The sequence below is a fragment of the Tachypleus tridentatus genome, chromosome 8 (genome assembly GCF_004210375.1).
Source record: "Tachypleus tridentatus isolate NWPU-2018 chromosome 8, ASM421037v1, whole genome shotgun sequence".
Classification (NCBI taxonomy): domain Eukaryota; kingdom Metazoa; phylum Arthropoda; class Merostomata; order Xiphosura; family Limulidae; genus Tachypleus; species Tachypleus tridentatus.
In genome coordinates, this window is record NC_134832.1 from 139,736,444 (window position 1) to 139,754,492 (window position 18,049).

Genomic DNA, 18,049 nt, shown 5'->3' on the forward strand with positions numbered 1-18,049 from the left:
GTTGGATTGATCGTCACATAATAAAGCCCCCACGGCTGAAAGGGCGAGCATGTTTGGCGTGACGGGGATTCGAACCCGCGACCCTTAGATTACGAGTCGAGTGCCTTAAACACCTGGCCATGCCATACAAAATGAAACACCTGAAAGTACCGATTTTCCGAATTAAGGATTTAATGAAACCGATCCAAAAATAAATATAAACATTTAGTACCCACTTTTATAATAAATTCAAGAAATGAAAGGTCCGGCATGGCCAGGTGGTTAGGGTGTTTCACTAGTAATCTGAGCGTCGTGGGTCCGAATCTCCATCACGCCAGACATGCTCGACTTTTCAGCTGTGGGGCGTTATAATGTGACGGTCAATCCCACTGTTCGTTGGTGAAAGAGTAGTACAAGAGTTGCCAAATTAGCCCTTTCGGTTCTTTTGTTTTGTTTTGTTTTTGTTTTTGAATTTCGCACATAGCTACACGAGGGCTAACTGTGTACTATAAGGTTTTTTAAAAAATGAAAGGAATCTTTAAAGAAAATAAGACGTAAAAATGAAATAGAAATTATCATGTTTCTTAAACAGAGAACGTGAAATAGTTTATTCTTTAATTTCAAAAATTCAAATTTTCTAGTGATTAAGTAGCCACATTCAATGGACACATTTGATCATTTATTAAAAATTTATTTTATTTTTGATCGATTCTTATTCGGAAGGAAACTAACAGAAACGTGAGATATAATAACGCACTTTTCTTTAATATTTTTATAGTTTGTACTTACAAGAAATTAACTGGTAAATACATTAATTAATCAGGACTTCATAAAAGAAACGCCACACTTACAAAAGCCAAGGCGAGAGAGAAATACTTACTGCTCACAAGTACAAGATGAATTCAAGTGTACAAGTGTAAAACATATTAAAGAAAATATTGAAAATAACAGGGAAATTATTTTCAGAAATTACAGAAAGACCCAAATTTAAATAAACAGTTTATGCAACAACGTGTTTTCACATTCATCTTGATGTTTGCCTCATTAATTCTAAAATATACTTTAAGTATAAGAATAGATTTATGAAATATTCAGCAGATTAAACAAGACGTACGCTGAATCTTTACGAGTTCCCGTCAGTGAAATACCATTGGTTCAAAGAACCAAATTTTCCCTAGAAAAATATCAAATATTAAAGAAGCTAAAGTTTTAGGAGATTAGGTTCTTTGCCAAATATTTGGTAGTTTTTTTTTTCATCGAAAAATAATTATAACTGAATATATAAAGCTTTTCTTTTCATTTTTTTAAATCTCTCATCACATGTGACGTGTGTTACCAAAGATGATTCCGCTGGCGTTGGCTCCTTTATTAGAGCCATATTGGAGGCTAATAATTGATTTACCAGCTTGGAGTTGTTCACTCGTCCATTCTCTAACATTTGCCTCAGATTCTTTAGGTCCAATGGACTTTTGCCCATATTTGGAAGCCTGTAATGAAAGCCAAATAAGTTAAGTTGATTTTATTAATTACACTGCATAACAATTTTTTTGAAAAGTTTTACTTCTTCAAAAGTTTTTGCTGATTGTGACAGGTACCTGGTGGGTATGCACAAATATAGTTTTGGTTTTGTTTCATCACGTAGGAACTCTGAGAAATAGACAGTTAACTGTTTACCGGCAATAACGTATTTAATTGCGTTTATGTTTCTAATACGCTATTAAGTTCAACGTAATTAAAAGTGTTTTGCTTCTGATGTCCTGATTTTGCTTCAACGTGGTACATCACGTTGCAGTGTCCAACAGTAGTCAGCAAGCACTGACGGATTCCAGTTGGCCTGATATCGTTTTTTCATTGTAGCAATGTCCTGGTGAAACTGAAGATTTCGATGAAACTGTACATAATGGGCAAATTTGGATGTGACTTTCGTGATCAGCAGCAAAATATCTATAAGGAACACCCAACAGTGTTCAAGAAGCAAACACTTTGTTGTGCAGTGTTATTATTTACTGCTTCCTTAAAGACATTACTTAATTATAAATTACAGCTTTCACAGTAAGGAAGATTTACTTTTGAAACAAGTCCAACGTTTTGATCATTTTCAAGTGATTGACACGTCGTACCTGTTTTAAAGAGAAATCTCTACTCTAAACGATATAACTTGTAATAGAATAGTACATAATCAGTAATAAATAAATTCAAAATGGGGTTATTTCTTCGAGAAATTAAAATGTTTTAAAGTTATTGTTTTTATTTTCGATTATGAAGATAAATTGTTCTCCAATTATTTATATTTAATGAGTTATGTACACTATTTGAATCCTTTAAAAGCAAAATTTCAAGTTTTGAAGGTCAAAATGCTATGAAACAAACGCCGAAAAAAATCAGTTATTTTGTGGTGTAATAGCTTTAATGTGTAATTCCTTTTACATTAACGCTAAAATTAGGGGTTTGATTCCCCTCGGTGGGTTCAGCAGACAGCCCGATGTGACTTTGCTATCAGAAAACACACTCCTTTTACATTAGTGCTGTAGTACATGCAGTGTATGTGATGGTTTTATAGTACAAAGTCACAGCGCGAGCTGTCTGCTGTATCCACCAGGGGGAACTGAGTCCCTAATTTTAGAGTTGTAAACTCGTAGATTTAACTGCTGCCCCACGGGGAGGACAGTAGACACAAAAAGGAATTAGAAAATTAAAAAAAAAAAAAGTATTATTCGATGTCATCTAATTTCCGAGTTTCTTGCGTGGTAACATACCAACTTATTAACCGGTGCTTTATCGGCAGAATCCAGTATGAGAAAGAGTCTAATTTGAGTTACATTTGAATAAATTTACATTAAAAAATTTTAACTCACTTTTCGCGCAAGTGATTCTAGGCACGTGACAACAGCAGCGAGGTTCTGTTGCTCCCACAAGTCAACGGTTTGGAATATTTCCTCAGATGGAACACCCAGTTTCTGCGCTCCAGCTAAGAAATGATGAATGTTTTCCATTTGCTTAAAGGCTGCTTTACTAGTGTTGATCTTCTTTTGTGAAATTGTTTCGGGCTGAAGGGCGTTGATTAGTCTACAAAATAGAATAACTGGGCATATTAATAATGCCCTTATTTTATTCGATTTTCAATATTAATGATGAGTAATATCACATATATAAATGTAGGTAAAAGTAATATTATTGTACTGTATGACATTGGTTAAACTATGACGAGGTAAGGGAAAACAAAAAAAACAACATTTTTTAAAGTGACGTAGTTGGGTAAGACTCAATACAGGTACAATAACACACTGGGATATACATATATATAATCAATATGATAGTTTTAGATACCTGCACAGCACTATCCCATCTTGTAAGGTTTTGTGAAATTCATTCCATTCTCCGTTTGTGTCAATATCCAACTCGGTAACTTCTTTCACCCACTGAAGAACTGTTCCTGCTAGTTGGGAATCGAATTTTTGTTTAACCTGAAAGAAAAAAAAAATCAGAGTTGGATTGTGAAAACACTTTTCTTGCCCTATATGGTATAATCAACAATTTTGTTCTAAGGTTAACATATAAGTTTACATTCAGATGCTAGCTGAGAACTGAAGTTTTGAGTAATAACCACTCCTGTTTGTTGTTAGAAATTCATACTATGGAAATAAAGAGCAGCCAACTGCGTAAGAGTTGTAAGAAAAATAGGTTTTAAAAATAAATAACAATTAAAAACCAACCATGACTTTACAGCTTCGTACCAGTTGACATAAACACACAAGTTTCCAAATTGTGCTGTAGATTAGTTGTTTCTCAAAGTGAGAGCCTAGACTCCCCTTAGGGTTATGAGCTTGTTCTTGGGGGTTCCGCCAAAAATGGGCCGAAAACAAAGATGCTGAATTGTTTCAATTCTAAATAAACAATAACTAATATAAATTATTTTGGGTAATTAAATGATACAGTACGTTGACAGTAGAATGCTGTTGTTTTTCAATCACAATGATAAAGTTGTAGGGTCTCAAACGGTTTTATTCACATCAAGGGTTTGTTTGTTTTGTTTGTTTTTTGAATTTTGCACAAAGCTACTCGAGGGCTATCTGTGCTAGCCGTCTCTACTTTAGCAGTGTAAGACTAGAGGGAAGGCAGCTAGTTATCACCACCCACCGCCAACTCTTGGGTTACTTTTTTATCAACGAATAGTGGGATTGACCGTCACATTGTAACGTCCCCACGGCTGAAAGGGCGAGTATGTTAGGCACGACGGGAATGCGAACCCGCAACCCTCAGATTACGAGTCGCACTCCTTAACACGCTTGGTCATGTCGGGCCACACATCAAGAGGATCGCAGATTAAAATATTTAGAAAACTCTGATCTACGTAAAGAAATTTCCTGTTTGTTTTTCCGTTTTCGTTCCTTTTGCTTTTCACTGAATATTCTTCTAGTCTGTAATGATATTGTTTCATTCATATCTTCATTATTCTTGTTTAACTTGCATTTTTTGTTATCTTTGTTAATTTACCACATTGTAACAGTTGCTAATGCTATTAGGCCTAACGGTTTCTACCTTGATCGTACAGGCTCAGCCTGAAGTTTTTCTGTTGCTGATACTATCAGATTTAGTAGTTTGTGCCTTGATTGTGTATGTTTATCCTGGCATTTATCTTCGAACTGTTAGCTTCCTGGAGGCAATATTCTTGTTTTCTAATCCACTCAAGAAGACTATAAATATTTGTTTCTTCCCTGTCCTTTCGTTGGCAAGCTTACGCTAACCTGCCAGCCACTAGCCAGTTTGGTTGGTATTTCTATTAGATTACTGTATAACTTTGCGCCAACCTTTCTGTAAATGATGGATTATTTCCATAATGATGGAATTTTTAATTTCATCATTTTATTAGAAGTTACTTACAAGACTACTGACTGCATTTACATTTGAGAAACAAGCTAAGTCTCTTCTCTTTTCTGATTTCTACGTTATTTTTTTTCCATTACAAAGCTGAGAAGCCATGTGTTAAATCTTCCATTTCTTCAGTTAAGACTAACCAACTTCATTCCCTAGGCCAGTCAACTTAGCTTGACATCAACCTCGTAAGCCTTCTTTCCCTCCTGTCAAATTCAATCTATCCAACTCATTTGTCAAGTTCTCCACTTAAACTAGCTCTGTTTCTTTTTTACTGTTTTAGTCATGCCCTTTCTCAAACGAACATTCCCGCTTACGTCAGTGTATCATTCCAAACTTAATCACGTTAGCACAGACTGCAACTCATCAAATGATGAAAACGGCACATTACGGTCAACACACTCGTTGCTCGACCTCAAAATTTTTCTGTTTGACTGCAAGTTATTTTGCCATCCTTACCACTGCTTTATCACATTCTAAACCAGTCGGCGATTTCTTTATAATTCGTTCGTGTTTCTTTGCAACTACATTGAATACCACGAGCAGTATCTCTTTTGATAGATGTTTCCTTCGTCTCTGTAGTTTCATAAATAGTTTTCTTCTCTGTTTTATGAGCCGTTCTTGTTTCTCTTCCTCGATCTGCCACAGCCGTTCCCCTATAAGTTAGGTTAGACGTCCTTCTTAGTCGCAATATGATGGTCACGAGTTCGAATACCCGTCACACCAACCAGGCTCGCCCACTCAACCATGGAAGTTTATGATGTGGTGGTTAATCCCACTATTCGTTGGTATAATAGTAGCCCAAGAATTGGCGGTGGGTGGTGATGACTAGCTGCCTTCCCTCTAGTCTTAAAGGGCTAAATTATGGACGGTTAGCGCAGATAGCCCTCATGTAGCTTTGCGCGAAATTAAAAACAAACCAAAACTTCTTACATCATGTTTTGTAATATGGTTTCATTTTAGCATCTGACAGTGTAGGTAAAGAAAGATTTCTAACATCAGACCACCCTTAAATCTTCCCAAAATTACCCATCAGGATGTTATGACCACTGTGTTGACCTGATGAGGGAGCATGGAAGTAACCACGAACAACGTTTTATTGTTTATTTTTTCAATTACATGAGCAAGTTTTTCGTCTAACTCTTAATTAAATATAGAACTGATATCGTTATAGCATTTGGGTTTTCAGTAGAAAGATTCCTCTATAAGAGCCTTATTCAATTTCTGATTTATGGAGTTCATCTCGTTCAGATTTCTATACATCTTTATATGAGTACTAGTTCAAGCTATATGTCTTTAACTCTTTCCTATAAAGTAAAAAAATACTTGTTAACGATGTAGAAGTGTTTCAACTTTTAGTGCAATTGTTTCTATTGTCATAAAAACACTTATTACAGAAAATCAATGAGATTTCTCGGATACAGGATGAGTTTTTCTTCTTCTCGTAACAGATATCACCATCACCCCTCATCAAATTGAAAAAATTATATCCTTTAACTGGTGATATCGGTATATCCCAGGCGGCGAATACCATCAGAGAGTAATTGTTCGTTGGTAAAGCGATCGGAAGACAAAATAAACGAAAGATTTACTCAGACTTTAAACTTCAATTTCAGGCAGTCCTATCTGGCTTTCCTCTGGACTGATTCTGCAGAGAATCAATTAGAGAGATGAAAACCAGAAAATGTTGTCACTAATCTTGTAAGGGCGATTGTCCACTTGTCTACCCACACTTGTTATTGTTTTTGTTTGTGTGTATGTGTATACGTAATTTTGTATTCCAAAATTTTTTTCACTGATTTCAAAATTCTATCCAATCTACCTACTTTTCACTCAACTCAGAAACTGAGTTTTTCAGAATCTGATAACTCAGCAAATTTTATTTAGCCCTATTATTATTAGTGGACCTATGATGCACTTGCATAGAAACTCTTTTGTCTGAGAATATAACATTGGTACGAAAAGGACAAAAAATATAAAAGTTTGACCTCAATTTCAAAATTTACATCTATACTTTCTTCGATATAAATGTCGGTTTAAGTAAAAAAATTGCATACTTATATGTCTTTGCAATAAAAAATAAATGCTATGTACTATTAAGTGTTGTTACGCAAGAATCCACTGTTAATTTTTAGATCTTAAAAGTACTTATAAAACCAATTGAATAGGAACATAAGAAGAACTGTTTGCTTCTCATGGCTTTTAGTTCGGTACTTTACAAGTATTGGCACATTTATAAGTGGGTATCCGAAAGTCTGGAACCGTAGGCAGTTCAACGAATTTTACAGAATGTTTCACGTGCCATCTCTACAATTCAAAAATTTTACAGAATGTTTCACGTGCCATTTCTACAATTCAAAAATTTTACAGAATGTTTCACGTGCCATCTCTACAATTCAAAAATTTTACAGAATGTTTCACGTGCCATCTCTACAATTCAAAATTTTACAGAATGTTTCACGTGCCATCTCTACAATTCAAAAATTTTACAGAATGTTTCATGTGCCATCTCTACAATTCAAAAATTTTACAGAATGCTTCACGTGCCATCTCTACAATTCAAAACAAGTTTGGATAAACAGCAAAATTAACCGAATATTCTCAGGCTTTGACAGCGTCTTAATCAGTTACATATCCGAAATTAAGAAAGGATGTAAATTATCCATGGTTCTAGGTTTAAATCAATGTCTCTCCAGAAGGTAACAAACATATGGTACTTTCGTGAGGTATGCAACACATATTTGTTGTCAAACCCTGTACAGAGACTTGACACAAGTAAACAAACGCTCGTGGGATGAAAAGTCATGGCATCAGTTATTCTTCCAAAGCCTAACCAATCATCGGCCACGACTCCCTCTGAGCACGTGTGAGCTTCTCTCGACCGATCCCCATGTCTCAGGGATCATCACAGATTCCGCCTAGCGATTGGGTTGCGATCCCACATGATAAGCAGAATTATTGTTCTTGTGCATGTTATATGTAATTATTTGGTTTATCTGCACAAGGTAAAGGATGACAGAAGAAAGCACTAACCCCCTCAAATTTTACCAGTGCTACGCATGGCTCTCAGAACTATCTGGTGTTCTTTTAAAGTTGGATGTCTATTTTTTTATGTCAGATCTCCGCATAGCATTATCTTTGGAAAGCTTTAAGCAATTAACATTTAACCTAAGATTCTACAGAAATGTGTACCACTAACGAAAACCACAGTTTTTCTATGAAAACTTGATATTTGATAAGTGTACAAGTGAGCGTGGTATTCCGAAATAACAAGTTCCTCAAAAGGTCAAAAGTTCACAGTAACATACAGAAATAGAGATGTGGCAATTTGTTTGTTGAATTCCGTACAAAGCCACGTGGGGGGGGAGACCATCTGCTCCAGCCGTCCCTAACTTAGAAGTGATAGATTAGAGCGAATGTAGCTAGTTAATGCCATCAACCGCCAATGCTTGGTCTGTATTTTTACTAACAAAAAGTGGGATTGGTTGTACATTATAAGGCTCTTACGGTTCAGATGTGTACACGTACCGTACAAATTATGTTCGTATGAAACAAGAGGAAAACAATTTTTTTTACAGTAAACCATGAAACTATATCGGGCTCCCTGCTGTATTCAGCGGGAGAGAACCGAACCCCTAATTTTAGCGTTTTAAATCCGAAAACTTACCTCTATCCCACCAACAGACGACAAGAGAAAGTGGTAAGTGACAACACAAGTCTTGTGAAATACGTTTTTGGTTGAAATATAGATAACTTACAAATATTAGACATTTCAGATGCTTTATTTCTTGTCCGATAGATGGTGCGTTGTTCAGTGTACTCGTTGTATTTCTATCTCAGTGCTCAAAAAACAAGTACATTTGTAACTGAATATGACACTTTTTATAAACGTTTAGATGTATGTGCATTTCATTGATCAAAACCCGACAAACAATCACTACAAATTCCTTACAGGAACAGTGTTCCAGTCAAATCCATCTGATGCCTAGTAGCACACAGGAGGCGCTGCTGAACTTCGGTTTCAATAGCACAAGGATATGAGAATGTTCACACATTTCATCCAAGGTTAACCTTCATCTATCTACTTTACAGTCAGGTAGACTGAAGTGCAATTAGTGTAAACTGTCACACTATGTCTGCTATATCCAATCCAGGGTTAATCAGACTGGCTTTGATACAACAGACATAATTGTGGTCTAGACGCAGTGTATACCATCTGGTTTCACGAACACCAGCTGTTATCGTGTATATTGTTTGTTTGTTTATTGGAATTTCGCGCAAAGCTACACGAGGGCTATCTGCGCTATTACGATATAAACCAGATTAAATAGGTTTTAACTATTACCAATGTAATGTTTAATAACACGCAAAAATTACTTTGTAACGTGACGTGCTTTGAAACTCTGTATGTATTTTAAAATAAAGTTTCAATATTTAACAACGTCGTAATATTTAAATCAACTTGTGTTTTGTGTGAGTGTGAGCAGCTCACGGTGTAAATCCTAAAACACGCTTTCAGCAAATTAAATTATGGTGAAACACAACTGGTAGAAAATATTCTTGTTTAATTTCGAGTATTTTCACAAAAACTTCATCGCACTATAATAAGGAGCTGTTTGTTTTCTTTTTTAATTTCGCACAAAGCTACTCGAGGGCTATCTGCGGTAGCCGTCCATAATTTAGCAGTGTAAGACTAGAGGGAAGGCAGCTAGTCATCACCACCCACCGCCAACTCTTGGGCTACTCTTTTACCAACGAATAGTGGGATTGACCGTAACATTATAACGCCCCCACGGATGAAAGAGCGAGCATGTTTGGCGCGATGGGGATGCGAACCCGAGACCCTCAGATTACGAGTCGCACGCCTTAACACGCTTGGCCATGCCGGGCCATAGGGAGCTGTTCCAAGTATTTTTGTGTTTTTAATGAAGCTTGTTTGTTTTTTTTTTTTTAATTTCGCACAAAGCTACTCGAGGGCTATCTGCGCTACTCGTCCCTAATTTAGCAGTGTAAGACTAGAGGGAAGGCAGCTAGTCATCACCACCCACCGTCAACTCTTGGGCTACTCTTTACCAACGAATAGTGGGATTGACCGTCACATTATAACGCTCCCACGGCTGAAAGGGCGAGCATGTTTGGCGCGATGGGGATGCGAACCCGAGACCCTCAGATTAGAAGTCGCACGCCTTAACACGCTAGGCCATGCCAGGCCGTTTTAATGAAGCTAAGTGATGCATTTTCGCCCATTTATTTTAAGGATAAACGTGACAGAATATGAAGTCTAGAAAATGCAATATACTTATATGAAAACTGAGAAATATATTATGACACAAAGTTACGTTAGTGCATTTATAAGCCCGCCGACAGCGAGGGTGGGGGATTGCCCAAGGACTCGGGCGAATGAAACCTGAATATGCCGATAAACACCTGCAGGCTATATCTTTATTTAATAACAACAGGTGTAGTTTTGGCTTTTCTTTGAACGTAGACGCTTGATACATTAAGAATGGTTGAATTAATAATTTGAGTCACAACTTGTTTATATTTGTTACTTTATAGATTTAATAGATATTTGTTACTTTATTAACACTTTAAGCCTATTCTGTGAGGTAAAAATGACTTCTGCTATGATTTGCCTTGTTTATGAACTCTTTACTGTTCTAATTTACGACTTTCCTTTTAAATAAGTTCTTTAAAATGATAAAAAAGAAAAAGGTTAGCCGGCGAGGATGTTCATCCTGGGGTTTGTGCTGGTACCGGACGTTCCTGTACATATATCTTGAAGATCTACAAGCACGCACCAAACAGCAACTAAATATTAATCCTTCTCGGTAACGAACGAATGTGAATCGTTCATAAATATTTCTGTTTTTACTGAGAAAGAATTCCCGGAAAATAACGAAGCCACGAGGAGAGAGACCAGCTACTCTCCAAATGATCGTTTATCCACTGTAATAATACTGCACAATTGCGAGACGAAAATTTAGGTTTAGAATAAAGCGAGGTTTTATACTCTCGGACGTTAGGGCGCGCTTGTTCAAGGGTCCAATTTCCTGAAACTCACGGCTCATACAAGCCCGATCCTGTCTTCAAATAGTTTAGGGATGAAAGAAAATTTTTTGACTAAAATATTACCCACATAGTAATTGTGGTATCCAGAATGAGAAACAATTAAATAGGTATTTCATAACAGAGTTTTCGCTCTATTTTACCTCAGTGGTGCTAACCGCTGGTCTCCGATTATACTTAATAAATTGTATCACCACGTAAAAACATCCGGTGGTGGAGCTTTGTAGGGTAAGTAGAAAATCAAAGAAGAAATGTTCATTTTAATGACTAAAATAGTTTAAAATTTCTTCTAAATCCATATTTCTATAATTCTTACACATATTATTATACATATTCTCTAGGCTATATACAATTATGTCCGTATATTTTACTTTAGGCCTACTTGCTCCAAACAGTTCGAAAATAATTTGTCGCCCTAAAGGGAGAAAATACGAGATATTAATGTTCTAAATTCATTTAGAGCACATACATACCCGAGTATCAAGTATTTAGAACACAAGTTAATTGCTAATTCCTGTTTTTCCATATATGTTTGTACATATCACGTTATTCACGACAGACTTATCTTCCAGTGACTGACTGAAAGGAAATCTCGCGTTTAGTATTAATCGTAGCATCCTGGAGATTCCGGCATGGCCAGGTGGTTAAGGCACTCGACTCGTAATCCGAGGGTCGCGGGTTCGAATCCCCCATCCCACCAAACATGCTCGCCCTCTCAGCCGTGGGGACGTTATAATGTGACAGTTAATCCCACTATTTGTTAGTAAAATAGTAGCCCAAAAGTTGGCGGTGGGTAGTGATGACTAGCTGCTTTCCCTCTAGTCTTATACTGCTAAATTAGGGACGGCTAGCGCAAATAGCCCTCGTATAGCTTTAAGCGAAATTCAAAAACAAAACAAACAAACATACTTAAAAGACCGAGTCCGTAAACATCTGAAGGTTATTTACTATTTCTGATCGCTAAAGAAAACGGTATTGGTCTTTTTCTGTGACAGGTGAACTTTAAATTAAGACAGACTTATCAATTATTATATAATGGTTCAATTTTGTCGCTTTTTCTTGGGCTTCCTTTCACTTGCATAAAATTTAAAGAAATTTGTTTTATATGAGTGTGTTACTCGTCCACTGATTTGTACATAATTTGTGCAAAGAGATTCTCAAGAGAAGGTTTGTTTGTTTGTTTGTTTGAAGTTAAGCAGGAAGCTACACAAGGGTTATTTGCACTCGCTGTTCCCATTTAACAGAGAGACTTGAGGAAAGGCAGCTAGTCAGCACCACTTACCGCCCTCTCTTTGGCTACTTTTTTCCACGAAATAGAGGGACTGGCCATCATATTATACCGCCTTCACAGCAGAAGGGCAAGCATGTTTGATGGGACAGAGATTCAGGCCTAAGACTCTCAAATTACAAGTCAAACGCCCCAACCACCTTTTCATACAGGGCCCCTTTCCACTCCCATTAAATTAAAACAGTTACTTCTTTCTATATGTTTGACAGTTACATCATGAGAAGGAAACCAAACCATGCATAGAACTTAATATCGTTATAAATCTAAATAAGCAATTTCGTTTGTCATACTATTTTGCATTTTCTTTGTTACATGTCATTTTAGACTGTTGTTAACAAATAGAAATGACAAGTATTGGGGGGGGGGGATTATCGCTAAATAAAAAATCTATCTAGGGCTGACTACCCAACTTGCAAAATCGAACTAAACAAGATTGGGATGAAAGTAGACATATCATTTGGTCCAGCGGATGATCACATACCAGACTAAGCTATCTCCGGAAAACACGGAGAATCAAATTCTCCATTATTACTGGCTTCCCCAATTTGTTTGTTGAAAATTTAGTATCTGAATAGAATTTCAGTTTTTATCACCATACCTCTCCTTCATCCCCCGCTGGTAAGTCTACATATTTACAACGCTGAAAGGAGGGGGTTTGTTTCCCTCGGTGAACTCAGCAGATAGCCTGATGTGGTTTAGCTATAAGAAAAACACACACACCTCCTTTAGTTAATTTTAGAATACAAAATTTATTAGAGTAAAATTTCCAATGGAAAATTCTCATTTTATTTGTTTTGCTAATTATTGTTTATTTGTTTTAAAATTTCGCTAACAAAGCTACACGACAGTTATTTGAGCTAGTCGTTCCTAATTTAGCACTGGATAACAGAAAGGAAGGCAGCCATTGCCAACTATTGGGCTACGCTTTTACCAACAAATAGTAGAACTGATTGTCATATTATATCATCCCCTATATTGTTGGTTCCTTTTTATAAGTTCTGTAGCTAGCCCTATGTACATTTTTTGTTTAGCGATACATTTTTCTCCTAATACATGTTTGTTTACTTTTTTAATAAAATGGTGGACAAGGTTACTAGGTTACAGAATGTATTGTAACTTTATAAATTGTTCAAGGAACATATTAATATGTTTTGTCGTATTAAATGTTAATAAAATTGTAATTACTGGTAAAACTAAGTTGGAGCTAGGCCTGTTGAAGAAAATTGGTGTTGAAAGAAAATTTCAGTTTTCGCTGTTCGCCGGTTTTTGGGACGCTCCGGATAGCTGAAAAGCGGCATATACGCCAGAGATAGAGCTTCTGATGACCTGTATGAAATGAAAGTCGAGATGACTTTTGTATTGTTTTAATTCGGGCTTCCGTAACATCCATACACACAGTGTTAGCGTATAGTCCCATAATTTGCATTAATTGTTGTTTACATTTATTCTTAACGTCTAAATAAGTTTATTTGTTGTAGAATTATAGAGGACTCATTTTTGTTATTCTTGTTCCCAGGGGACTTGTATTGCGAACTGTTACAAAATAACCTTAGAAAACAGCTTTACCGGAAAATATTAAACGTTGAAAAGAAAAATCACAACGTTCTAACACGTTCACTTCTCATCTTCAGATACAACGCACACGTGGCTGCGTTTGGTGACTGAACTTCCGACACCTGTCGAAGGCTTAAATAAGTGAGCCTAAAGATTGTGTACAGAAATAAAACTAAAACAATGCATAAGGGCCTGACATGGCCAGGTGGGTGAGACACTCTACTTGTAATCCAAAGATCGCCGGTTCGAATCCCCGTCGCACCAAACATGCTCGCCCCTTCATTATAACGGTTGGGCGTTATAATGTGACTGTCAATCCCACTATTCCTTGGTAAAAGAGTAGCCCAAGAGTTGACGGTAGGTGGTGATGACTAGCTGCCTTCCCTTTAGTCTTACACTGCAAAATTAGGGACGGCTAGCGCAGATAGCCCTCGTGTAGCTTTAAGCGAAATTCAAAACAAACAACGTGTCCAGTTAAGTTCCAGTAAAAATAACGTAACTTTATTATCTTAAAATTTATTAGCAGAGGTGAAAAAGGAATCAATTTTGTTGAAAATATTTATTATTCCATCAGACAAACACCGAGAGGTTATTTTTTTTACCATTTCACCGAAAGAACACCATATGCAAGGAGTTATCTGTTTCCTTCAGACAAACACCGAGAGGTTATTTTGTTTTTTACCATTTCACCGAAAGAACACCATATACAAGTAGATATCTATTTCCTTCAGACAAACACTGAAAGGTTGTTTTCTACCTATATTAAAATTTCACCGAAAGAACATCAAATAATTTGTTGCACTCAATTTTAGGTGGAGAAATTTTAGCCAGAAAGAAACTTTTTTCGTTAAAAAGTTATAATAAGTTTCATCACTCTTAATTTAGTCACTTTCTATGATCCAAACACAGTTGTGAAATTCACATACGACTAATGGTTTTGTTATCGAATTCTTAAGAAAACATGGATTTCTTTAAGCAATATTTACAAATTACATTGAAATTTCTCATTAAATTAGAATTTTTATGGCACGTTTTTCTCAAATTAAAACTGTAAAAAACGAGCACATAGCGGTAAAAAACGGCAGCATAACCTTAGGCTAACCTGAAATCATTAAATTTAAAAGTGTAATTAAATATCATCATCTTCCGCATTCTACCTAGTTCAAGAACCTAGACTAATGAACCACGGATCAAAAATTACTTTAATCATTGTTGGTATTAGTTACTTAGTTACGTAGTTAAACATAAAGATATAAAATATAGCCAGGTGATTAGGGCGCTCGACTCGTAATCTGAGGGTCGTGGCTTCGAATCCCTGTCACACCAAATATACTCGTTCTTTCAGTCCTAGGGACGTTATATAGTGACGGTCAATTCCATTGTTCGCTGGTAAAAGAGTAGTCCAAGAGTAAGCAGTGGGTGGTGATAAATAGCTGCCTTCCCTCTAGTTTTACACTACTAAATTAGGGACGGTTAGCGCAGATAGTCCTCGTGTATCTTTGCGCGAAATTCAAAACAAGCCAAACCTTACAATTTAATCAGAGACTAATCTCTTATAAACTTATTATAAACTAATTCAAATTGCCTTACAGCGTACCTCTTATTAGATGTTTGTATAAAAGTCTATAATGTGAACATTATTTGCACCGTCTCTCGGCTGACCTGATAGGCCTTGATAGTGAGCAAAAGGCCTCTTCGTCACTGGATGTAGCAGATATAGTACATTCGTACATTCATATTCACTTTCAATCATAAGTCCATATACTTATTGATACAATGTTACAACTAATTTTACTAAATGGTTAGTTGCTAACTAATACGAGCAAATCAAGGTGAAATACAGGTAATGGTATGAAAAATGGTTTTAGGGACAGACCCCACAAAGCTGTCTCACAGTATTTTAAACAAAACAAGTCTTTACATTGAACTGAAGTTGGCCTTTTGACTATAAATAGTGCATTGAACTCTTTAAGTTACTGCTATACAAAATCATAATTCGGCTTAATACGAAATATTAAATTAGACTTTCTCCTCTGAATACTTCATCGGACACACAATTCACTCCTTTACAGAGAGCCCATTGTATAGTTTTGTGTCTGTTTGTTTGTTTCTGAATTTCGCGCAAATCTACACAATGAGGTATCTGTTATCTGCACACCACGGTTATGGAAAGCTGATTTTTAGCGGTTTTATCTTTCAGAGTTACCTCTGTGCCACTGGGGGCTCATAATATATGAGTTTTAGGAAGGTTATTTTGAGGCGTACTCGTCACGAGGTGGTATAGCGCAATTTCTGTGAATCATTCAAGATTTTATCACCCAGAAAAACGCCACCAAATTTCGAGTTTGAGAAGCTTTTGGGGAAATTTTGAGAGATAATCAAAGTTTGGTGTTCATGAGGTTTAAATTGTAAAATTATATAATAAATTTGAATTTAGTGACCATATTTTAATAATTAATGACACAATAAGTCATATCTTATGATATTCCTCAGAGATTTTTGAAAGGTACCAAAGATAAAAACACTCAAATATATATATTGATACGAAACTTCTTTAAAACAATTCCCACAATTTATTATTTCCCAACACACCGAAAAATCTTTTATTACAACGAACCATCAAAACCTTGGATTTAATTTAACCACAGTACACTACATTAAAACAGATATTTTACTAATATTAAACACATTTCTTTGTACATTCTTCAAGTTTTGCATGTAAGTGTTTCTAATAACCCTACAAAACATCACAATCACCATTTATTGTTTTGGAACTAAATTTGTTTACTTTTAATCTATTCCAATAGTTTTATTTTTACTCTTTCAAGAAAATTACACGGAAAATATCAATTGAGTGACAGGAAAATGCTGTAGGTGTCATAGTCACAAAAAGTATAAAAAAAACAACTTTGCGTCACAATTTTTTTCTTTAATTTCGCGCAAAGCTACTTGAGGGCTATTTACGCGTGCCGTCCTTAATTTCGCAGTGCAAGGCAACTAGCCATCACCACTCACTGCCACCTCTCGGGCTACTCTTTTACCAAAGACCGTCATATTATAACACCCCCACGGCTGAGCATATGCGGTGCGACCGCGATTTGAACCCACGACCCTCGAATTACGAGTCGAACGCCTTAACACACTTGGCCATGCCGGGCCATTAATTATTTACAACCAAATAATAGTCAATAACTTCAACTGTTAACTCTGGACTGAAAGAAATTCATGCAAACATATTTGAGGAAATTTTCGTATTTGTAATCAGCAGTGGCACAGGTGTACGTCTCTGGATTTACAACGCTAGAAACCGGGTGGACAGAACAAGCCCATTGCGAAGTTTCATGTTCAACAACAACAAACAAACATTTGTACTAAATTACACTTTCAAGTGAGCTTAATGTGAACTGGTATTATAAAATAGCTGTATTGTTGACTTTAGGACAATATATTTATTTTACTTATAAAAAAAGTTTTAATTTCTGGTTTTACTGCCCTCTAACAGTAACAGTAGTAATGACAACACCAAATACAGCTTTAACTTTGCAATTACCTTTTGGAAAGTGTAACAACAGCTTACCTTTTTATGAGCCTCAGCTGCGAAACCCGACTTCAATGCTCTGTTTTGGGCCATTTTTTTGGATATAACTTATAAAGTTTTTTTGTTATATTTGGTAGAGAAAATTAAAAAAAACCAATGTTGTGCGCGAGGCAGCGAAATAAAGTTTCGTACTGTAGATGAGGCACGGTGCCTTGTAATTTGAAAGTGTCAGTTATTGACACTAACGGGAAAAATGGCATAGTCACGTGATTTGACGAATACCCCAATTAGGGACCAAGAAAAGCTGTAAGACGTCACGTGTTTATCTAAATGAAATGTTCGTAATATTATATATTTTTTGGTGTTTTTGTTTCTACTGTCAGCTGATATAATATTTATACGATGTATCATTATTTTCATTTTAGAGGTACACAATCACAGCGTATTCAAGCTACTCTAGCATTAAAGTTACAATAAGTTTAAAATTTTGTTGAAGAGTCGCGATGGTATCATAAAGGGTAATCATGCCTTAATAAACTTTTGACAATCCTTGAAGAGGTTATGACTTATGCAGATGAGGGTAAAATATGGATTTGGCGTGTCTGGATTTTGAGAAAACATCTGAGAAGGTGGCACATAAAAGGCTTATTGAAAGCTATCTCTACAGAAGTATGGGATAGATCGGTCCATCGGATAGAAAATTGACCAGATGGAAGACATCACAATGAAATTATAATTTCTTTTTTTAA

The 18,049-nt window shown here is 36.1% G+C and overlaps 1 protein-coding gene across 1 annotated transcript; it reads right to left on the reverse strand.

Annotated features, from left to right (window-relative positions):
• Positions 1–654: 654 nt before the first annotated feature.
• On the reverse strand, positions 655–17,522 carry LOC143223612 (transgelin-2-like). The gene is made up of 4 exons (XM_076451779.1): positions 17,340–17,522; positions 3,307–3,443; positions 2,835–3,045; positions 655–1,466 (listed from the first exon to the last, which is right to left on the reverse strand). Exons 1-4 carry the CDS (start codon positions 17,391–17,393, stop codon positions 1,296–1,298), a joined length of 573 nt encoding a protein of 190 aa, XP_076307894.1. The 5' UTR covers positions 17,394–17,522; the 3' UTR covers positions 655–1,295.
• Between the last annotated feature and the right edge of the window lie 527 nt (positions 17,523–18,049).

What these genes read in the sequence shown, in the direction of transcription:
- LOC143223612 (XM_076451779.1), bottom strand. Translation starts at nt 17,393, where the DNA reads ATGGCCCAAAACAGAGCATTGAAGTCGGGTTTCGCAGCTGAGGCTCAT. An exon ending in GATGGGATAGTGCTGTGCAG is followed by an intron (nt 3,046 to 3,306) that starts GTATCTAAAACT and finishes TCTATTTTGTAG; the next exon opens with ACTAATCAACGCCCTTCAGC. An exon ending in TAGAATCACTTGCGCGAAAA is followed by an intron (nt 1,467 to 2,834) that starts GTGAGTTAAAAT and finishes CTTTCATTACAG; the next exon opens with GCTTCCAAATATGGGCAAAA.